At 40.6% G+C, this 9712-nt stretch overlaps 1 protein-coding gene across 1 annotated transcript; it reads left to right on the top strand.

The window, feature by feature from the left end:
• Window positions 1-4939: 4939 nt before the first annotated feature.
• LOC101854861 lies at window positions 4940-9281 on the top strand (the record flags this gene model as incomplete). The annotated part of the gene is given in 4 exon segments (XM_013081787.1): window positions 4940-5174; window positions 6524-6723; window positions 8298-8555; window positions 9147-9281. Coding segments are annotated over 4 exon segments (813 nt in total), but the record flags the coding sequence as incomplete, so codon positions are not given.
• Window positions 9282-9712: the final 431 nt, after the last annotated feature.

Raw genomic sequence — 9712 nt, 5'->3', positions numbered from 1 at the left:
CTAAACCCTATCTTTTACATATCCCACTCAAAAGTCCCTTCTTTATTGCGTAGGCTGGGGTGGTCGCTCGTTACGGAAGTCCTTCCAGAACCAGCAAGAAGAACGCTTTCTGCCAAAAATGTAGATCTGATAATAATATGCTTTCAAAGATAAAACATGCGTAAGTAGTGGGCTGACTTAGGCCAGCAGTCCCATTACCCACTGCAAATTTTAGTAGGAAGGAACCACTTGGCATGTAAGTACCTTACACCATATCATTGGAAAATAGAAACGGATACAAGGTCCACATGCATATTCAGGCCCTCATTTGCATAAATTAAAAATGGCTGCCACTGAAATATAATGAAAATGATAACTGGATATAACTTTTGACAGACAAATGGTAGAACATAAATTTTGGTGTTGTTTCATATACATATATATGGCTGACAAACTCAATAACACCATCAAAGTTATAATAAAAAGTCAAATTCACTCCTAATTTGCACAAATTAAAAATGGCCGCCACTGAAATATAATGAAAATGGTAACTGGGTATAACTTTGACAGACAAAATGTGGAACATTAATTTTGGTTTTGTTTCATATAAATATATGGCTGGCAAACTCAATGACACCATCGAAGTTATAATAAAAGGTCAAATTCACTCTTAACCAGCATAAATGAAAAATGGCCGCCACTGAAGTACAATGAAAATACGAACCGAATATAACTTTTGACAGAAGAATGATAGAAATATAAATGTGTTGTTTCATAGTAAGTTCTGGCTGACAAACTCAATGACACCCAAAGAATTATCATAAAAGGTCAAATTGACTCTTAATTTGCATACATTAAAAATGGCCGCCTTGAAAAATAAAAAAAACGACGCACAACCATAATTTTGGGAAGATGCTAGGACTACACATGTGGTTTTGTTTTTGTAATTTAAAATCCCTTCAGCAGACCAGGTTCACCCATATTTTGCCTATTCTTTCAATAACCAATGCGTTATGTTCACTGATATGTACACATTATATTCCTTGATTGAAACAAACTCCCCTGCATGCACAGAGAGTACTGCATTTCACCCCAGTTTTGCAGCATTTGCATGGAGGCTTTCACACTTTCTTGCACTGACATGTCACAAGGCATTTGTGGTTCTTTGTAATAGGGACAAGTGTTGTCCATCGAGGTAACCACTTGTCATTTGTCATGACCCATCCCCATTCATATGGGTCAGGCAAGGGTTGAAAACAGATGAGGGCTTGGCCCCAGATATGGCCTGCCTGATATGCTGCGCGTAATGTGTGTTGTACAATGCATCCTTTGTAGGTGGCAAGTTCTCAAAATGCCTACCATTGTAGTAGAACAATTCCATGCGTGCTGCATTGACTGATGTGATGTCCAAGGACCTGTCGTAAAGGCGAACGATGAATGCCTCTACATAGGACATGACATCATCATCGATTCTACTAGGGAATGTTGACAGGCGCTGAAGTGCTGCAGTGAGTTCTGCGAATTCCTGCCAAACAGCCCATTCTGTTCACTTGCTTTTTCCTTGAAATGCTGAGGGGGTGTCACAGCCGGTCAGAGAATGAAATACTAGAAGAGCTCGACACTTGGATGGTCCCAACTGCATAGCAATCTGGTGAACTGGGATATGTCTGTATGATTTGCCGGATCCAAAGGCTATCCAGAGCTCATCAAGGCTGAGATCTTGGAAACAGGACATAGCTATTGTCACCACATCACTGTCACTAGCACGAATGGTGATGTGTTTAAATCCTTCTCTACAACATTAAAAAATCCTTGAATCAGCTTCCTCGTGAATACAATGTGCTAAAGCGCGAGTACTTGAGTGAACAGGTGAAGTGAGAACATTCTCTCCGAAGGTTGTAACAACTTGCTTGCCCTCTGTGTACATCTCTTGCATTTTTCCTGCTAACAGAGAAAACAGTTCTGTTTTGTTCTCATCGACCCGTAAAAATCCTTGCCAGTTACTCGCTACTTTGGTTGATGATGTCACTCGACACCGCATGCCACTGCCACCTTCGAGGCACTTGAGAATTTCAGATTTAGTTCCTTTGTGCATCTGACCCTGGGAACTGAGAGATGGTGGTCATGTAGTGTTCTCATGTGCAAACATTTCTTCACCAATGTCCCTTCCTGAGTGCCCAGAGAGCATCATTTGAATAAGCTGGGTTCGTTCTTCCTTCATGGAAGCAAGGTCGGATTTTCCTATACGTTGTTGGGCTTTTACACCGAAAAGAGGCAATCTATTCAGGTGAAAGGTGGAGGTCCATGGGGATGTGCTGGATTAAACCCTTTCTGAAAAGAATGTATCATACTTGTCTTTTCCAATTTTTGTGATGTTTCTCACAGAGCTCATAACATCACCTGTCATGATTCTGGATCTGTCAAGAGAAATCAATTGCCCAGATACTTCAAGGAAAAGATTTCCCACATCAGAGAATGCACTGATTAGGCCATTCACATCTTCTCTGAAAGTCTCTCGACATTTAGGATACTGTTCATGGCGCTTCCTGTGACTGTTTTGAGGTGTGTTTTCGAATTCCTCAATGATGCGAGCAAGTACTGGTCCAGTAATCATAAATCTTTCAAGGGCTGCAGGATCCTCAGTCAGTCCAATTATTCCTCCATCACCTTTCAGAGAACCGATGAGCTGCTCATGAATTTGGTCCAAGGCAATGCTAGAAAATGCACGACTTGTCTTCTGTCCAACGAATTTTCCCTTCATGAACTCTTTATGAACTGTTAGATGTATTTCTCGAAGTCCACACATATCTCGTAGATGAATGGGTAGATTGCGGAAAAAGTGTATGTGATCAGAGCATACATCCATGGCATGATATGTTCTAAAGTCACTAAGTACCGATCAAACGCTGCAGTCCGAATCAACTTCACAAACTGCAGAACCATCACCTGCAGCTCAAGAGTCTGGTGCCAGTACAAGAATTGCGGTTCTCGGTGTCGCTGATACCTAATCCAAGCATCCAGTTCCAATGGCTCACCTTCAATAGTTGTTGTCAGGTATTCACGATGGGCTTGTCTGAGTAAACTATACAACAGCTGTGACTTGGTGCATGCAGCGAGTGCGGGTCAGATGTGTCACCTATATCATAGAATCAGCAAGTCCACTTGAAGTCACACCACTGACTGACAGAAGTGATGTCCATCCACTCCCTTCCAGCCACTCCCCTAGGCCCTTCAAACAGCATTTTCTCAGTGTGCAGCGCCCCAAGAATCACCACAAACTTGTCCTCTCCCAAGACATCTGAAAATTTCCTCAGAATCTTCTTTGCCAATGTAAAGAGAGGCTGATTAGAAACCATGACCGGGGTCTGTCCTGGATTCAATTGCTTTGTAACAGCAGCAACACTGTTCATCCCATGGAATACCATCATAGGACTGTGAGCTGATTCCCTAAAAAGGGAAAGCATCATCAATGGGGTGACTTGTGAAAGCGGAGGTCCAAGCTGGTCAATTTGAAATATGCAAAATATATATACTTCATAATCACATCATGTGACTAACATATTGAATAATTAAAAAACCGGACCTTCTACATCCAAAATTTTTATTTCAATGGTTAAGGCATCCACAAAAACATATATTTTGACACCATTTTCATGAAAATCAAAGATGTGTATGATAATTTAGAGTTGTTTTTATTTTGCTTGATTTTTCAATGCCGGCCACTTTTAATTTATGCAAATTAGAGTGAAATTATGCAGATAGAGCTTGTGTCCGTTTATCAAAATTCTAAGTTTTGTTCAAGGTACTTGTGTGCCAAGTGGCATGTTCCTACTAAAATTTGCCATGGGGGTGGAGTTAGGGAGCCCACTAAAGGTGTTTATTTTACTTTCTATAATTTTAAATTACTATTTTTTTAAATAGAAGATCCAAAAATTATATTAAATGTAATAGCTTGGTTGGACGCTAACAATTTTAGTGTATACATGTATATTATTTATAAGAAAACATTTGATAAAAGCAACTTCAGACTTATTCGTTGTAAAGATTTAAATCTAAATTCTAGTTCGCTCGCGACGATCGACATGATTTCTTGTAGACTCCCTACCGAAGGTGGTATTTTGTTCAGTTTTTATAGATCTAGATGTTCTTGGAAAACATTCCTTGTTCTTCCTACTCTTAGTGCGCAAGATACGCGCCACTCCTTAAGATAGTTTCAAACAGAAAAATCAACAAATATACGCTGTCACTCAGTTATATTTCGGAAGTTTCTTTTATAAGTACCTCAAATGTTTCAGTAAATCATCTTGTAGTACAGTATCTTTGACCCAGTTCCGCAATAAGATCAGAATAAGATGAGTATTGAGAGTACACGCAAAAAGGCTGCTCATGGAAACCGTCAAAACCAAATCGTACATATAGATCTAATTCTATAACTCTCTTTAGAGGAAAACATGTCACCGTGTTCAATTCCATTGTTAGATACATTTACACATCCTGGGTGGAGAATTTTCTTCTTTTTTTTTTTTTAAAGCGATCATCTCCGTTGGTCTCGTGGGACGCTGTATCTCGCCCAGCCAGGGTTGGCCCAAGCAGGCGAGTCAGAGCAACCGGCTCCTATATGATCTATTAGTCTTGATAGGGGTGAAACGTCTACCATTAATTCTTTTTTAAATGCGTTATGAAAGTACATGCGTATGCATGTGTTTGTGTGTGTATGTCGTATGCTTGTGTTTGTGTGTGTGTGTATGTAAGTGTTTGTTTGTGTGTGTGTGTGTGTGTGTGTGTGTGTGTGTGTGTGTGTGTGTGTGTGTGTTTGTATGTTGTGTATGTGTGTAACGTGTATGTCGTTGTGTGCAAAGCGAGTATTTTTGTAGTTGTTGTTATCGTGTATATAACTCAATGAGATTGTGTAAAAACAAAAAGAAACATGTGTTTCAAAAGACATAATTATCGATCCCAGTGAACAGGAAATATCATGGAAAGCGAACAAACGAAAGACCAACAACAAGGCCAAGATGAGGAGCAGAAGGAGTCCACCACTCATTCAAAGAACGCGCCTCCCGAGATGTCCAAAGACGCCCCCAATCGTCGGCAGAACAAGAACCCTGTGGACCAAAGTCACGAGACGCTGATGTCTCCAGAGCCGAAGGACTTGGCAGAGATTGCCCCCGAGCTCAGAGAAAAGTTGAAGCTAGGTAAAAATAAGTTTAGTTTAGTTTTAGTAGAGGTTTTACGGCGCTCGCAACTGCATAAGGTCATATGAACGCCTGAAGATTAGAGGTGTTACAAGAGAGTAACAAACATAAAAAAGAAGAAGGGGAGATAAGGACGATAGATGTTTGATAGGAAAGAAGAAGCAAACCACACCAGAGCACCCTCCAACCACCCAAAAAAGATAAGTAATGAGATTTTTTTTTAATTGCCAGTTGAAACCGTCAAAACTAAATTATATTTCTAGAACGTTCTTTAAAAGCCAACACTTGTCCATGCTCAATTCCATTGTTATATTATCTGTACCTCCCAGGTGGAGAGATTTTTCCTTTTTTTCATGGAGTGTCTCCACGAGTTTGCTGGGACGTTGTATCTCTCTCATCCAGGGTCGGACTTTTTGCATGAAATCTAAATTAGGCTGATTTATTAGATTTTTATTTTGCTTTAGCTACGGTACATTGTATTCTTCACGCTCTGAGAAAAAATGTATTCCTTGTGTATATTCGTAGACAATAAGAGCTCGAATTTTTTTGGCGGTGGAATGGTATTTAAGGTGTTTGCTTTTATTGTTGGTTTTTTAAAAAAGTCTAGAGCACTCGGTCAGACAAATCAGAGTCGGACCACATGCTGACGTCTGCTTTACACCTAGCCAGTATGATGGCCTTAGCCCCTGTCAACACCATAAAGTCATTTACTGTCATCTAATGGTCTATTTTTCTGATTTAGCTACAGAGTTAGCGCCTCTAATAAATAGATTTTAAAAAACCAAAGCGATCAATCGATCAATCAATCAATCAATCAAGCACGTAAGCATTCACGCAGTTAATCAATCAATGCTATTCGTTAAAGTCACTTAAAGTGTGCTCAGTTTGAAGTTCTCTATACTTTTATAACGATTAAAACTGTAGGGGATGTTGATCGAGGCGACTTTCCAAGCATATTTTCTGCTTATAAAAAGTTGTTTTTGTCCCAGTGAGCAACATGCTAGTAGAGACCGATAAGGGCAAAGAGTTGCAGGTGGTACAATCAAATGGATTCCGATACAAAAACAATGTCTTTTAAAATACAAAGAACTATCTCTGTTATTGCACTTCAGACCAACGTCAGGGGTGTAGCGGTTAGGCGGTTCACCGTCCCTCGCAGAAGACATGAGTTTGATTTCCGCATGGGGAGTATTTTTATCGAGTATCTCCACCTTTCTGCTGAGACCACATTGCATACTTCTTAGCCAAGATTGACCTTTACAAGCAGAGTCGAAGTGGCCTGTCCCCTGAATAATCTGTCTATTGTCGAAGGGAGTGTAAAACGTCTACAATTACATTTTACACTTCAGTTTCACCCGACTTAAAAAAGCCAGCGGCCTCCAGGTCATCAGGCCACGGTTCAGTGTCCAGTGGAGAAGATGACAACCACCGGACCCAGGCTGGAGGTCAAGGATGGGACAACGGAGAGGACTACGATGACAGTGGCGCCCACACTCATGGGACAACCTTTCGCGCCAGTCGCGACGACGACCCTGGGGAGAAAACAATGGTAAAATTCCTCACATACGTCTCGGGCATTCCAATCCCATCCTTCTAGAGTAATAGAGATTTTGTCACAAGGTAATTAATTCAATATAGTATCAGTGGGTGATTCGTTCTTAGTTTTCAGGGAGAGTGTCATATTCAGTTCCGAGGAAATATTATGTCTGAAGGGAACTGAAAGTCCTACTTATTGAACTTATTATAATTCTAAGAAGAAGAAGAAGAAGAAGAAGAAGAAGAAGAAGAAGAAGAAGAAGAAGAAGAAGAAGAAGAAGAAGAAGAAGAAGAAGAAGAAGAAGAAGAAGAAGAAGAAGAAAGAAGAAGAAGAAGAAGAAGAAGAAGAAGAAGAAGAAGAAGAAGAAGAAGAAGAAGAAGAAGATCTGTGTACAGATCTCTTGCAGTCACTCATTGGTACCACTTTGCCTTTTGAAAACTATTATCTGAGGAAAAGCCTGGAGAAAGACCAAAATCGGTTTGAAAGCATGTTTCAAAATTCCTGGTCATTGTGTTGTGGGTGATCAATGTTTGAAACAATCAGTTGAGACGCACAACATGGTTACTACTGACTCAAAATCACGATAAAAAATTTGTGACGCGTCCCGTCGGTTGATTCTATTTTACAAGAATTAAGTCAATGGCCAATAAATACTCCCCCCCCCCCCATCCAACCATCCCCCTGTCCCCCTTTTATCCACAACCTGACTACGCCGAGACCTATTCTACCACGGTTTTGTTTACACCAATTACATCCTCGAACCGACAACGACTGTCCTTGACACCCCAGGGAGCATTACTATCCACGTCCATTATTACGATCTTATTAGCCAGACTAGATCTGCTATTTTTTTTATTTGTTGATTACTAAAATATTTATACAGGTGGGTGGGCAGTCCTCAATTAATGTTGAACATGAAAGCGTTATCTCTCTAGCGGCCTTACACTTTATAGCCATAATGTGTCATCATCACCACCATGAATCCCATATTTATCACGATCATAAATTCCCCATGCATATTGTATGTGATATTAGTTTGAAATAAACAAAACCAAAAAATAAACAGAAAGGAAAAAAAGTATAAAACCCGAAACAGTAAACCAACCCGATTAGACCATAATGAAGGGTGCCTTTTTTACTAGGCCTATTCTGTAAAAAAGAAAAGGTAATGAAAACATGAATGAATGTTACTCGACACATTTTTGGGGGGTGGGGATGAGGGGGAAGTTGGTCGCTTATAATATGTACCCTGGGTAAAACGTTCAAATTCTTGGGTCCGAAGAGAATACGTTATATCGAGGTTTTATTGAAAATTACTTTTTTTTTATTAAAAAAAATAAAATATGATGTCCGTTTCGCGTCTTATGCATGGTACAGCTTTGATTGGGCGGTAGACTCAGAGAAAGCCGATTGCTCAAGTGCTCTTTCCCTCCTTTCTTATCTTGATTTCCTTGATATGATCCAAAGCAAAAAAACAAAACATCGTCAGTGCATAATATTATCTTTCTGTCTCTCTCAAGAGTGAGGCATACAAAGAACCGAGTATTTCATACCATCATACCGTCCGGTCGCCACATCCTCCGCAGCAACTCACGGGTAAGACTGCCCAAGGTATAACAGCAGCAGCATCAGCAGCAAGAGAAGAAACTGGCGCCAAATGCGCCGGAAAGGGAGATGGTACAAAGGCTATGTCGTTGGAGTCTGGAGCTCGGGCTAAAAAAGGGAAAAAGAAAGCGTTGAGATTTGGTCGACAGCCACAGCCCAAGTTCACCAGCTGGGACGTGGGTCGTCTGGGCGAGCACTCCATGGACCATCTGCCCACGTACATCGAAAGAGTGCCGCAGGTAAAGATTGATAGCATTTTGCGTCTTGACAGACGATCTTTACAGGTTGACTGTAACTGTAATGAGTTTTAACAAAATAGGTACACTTGAATCTGCTCAAATGGCCACTTGGATAAGACAATTACCTGTTCAAATATCCACTATTCACTTCCTCCCTTGAGCAGATTTTTTTTTTACTATAATGACACCATGTAAGACGGCCACCTGTCTACTACGGCCACTGTATCATCGACAATCTATGACCGTCTTAGACAATTTCGAATGTATTTTGAAGACCTCATCAACACAAATTAGATAATTCAGAAAGCGTGTTTCGACCCTGCCTGTCAGGGCCAACCCTAGCTGGAAGTGATACAACGTCCTACAACCAAGACCAAGACACCGGACAACAGAGTTTTCGTCGATTTTCTTCATTCCGACAAATTTGACGTCTTCTTGCTTATAATAATTTTTTTTAGTTTAATATTGTGTAGAGTTTGGTGCGAAGATTACTGAGGTATTGCCGTTTAAATCGTTTGTTTTTTCAAACACATTGAGCTTCTAAGGGGCGTGACCTTTTCTAATATAAATGTTATGTTGTCATCGATCCAGATCAAAGAGTACATTGACCAAAATATTTTGAAGAAGCCAGAAATATTTCGGCAGCCGTTGAGTTCTGATGTTTGTAGTTCTGATTGTGCTGTGAAGGAGTACCTTGAGAAGCACGGCATTTGTCAGCTTTTTAGGGTGAGTTGGATATATCTAGCTACTGATTGGATGTTTGTGTGTGTTTGTGTGAGCGTGTGAGCGTGTGTGTATGTGTGTGTGTGTGTGTGTGTGTGTGTGTGTGTGTTTGTGCGTGTGTGTTAGTGCTAGCATGCCTACGTGCAACTCTCTCTCTTTCTCTCTCTCTCTCTCTCTCTCTCTCTCTCTTTCTCTCTCTCTTTCTGTCTGTCTGTCTATCTGTCTGTCTGTCTGTCTCTCTCTCTCTCTCTCTTTCTCTCTCTCTTTCTCTCTCTCTTTCTCTCTCTCTGTCTGAATGTGAGTGTGTGTGTGTGTGTGTGTGTGTGTGTGTGTGTGTTTGTTTGTGCGTGTGTCAGAGAGAGAGAGAGAGGCAAAGAGACAGAGAGACAGAGAGAGAGAGAGAGAGAAAATGTGAGTTGTTATAGTGTATATAA

The sequence above is a fragment of the Aplysia californica genome, unplaced genomic scaffold (assembly GCF_000002075.1).
Source record: "Aplysia californica isolate F4 #8 unplaced genomic scaffold, AplCal3.0 scaffold00146, whole genome shotgun sequence".
Classification (NCBI taxonomy): Eukaryota; Metazoa; Mollusca; class Gastropoda; order Aplysiida; family Aplysiidae; genus Aplysia; species Aplysia californica.
This window is presented reverse-complemented; position numbering and strand designations above follow the sequence as displayed.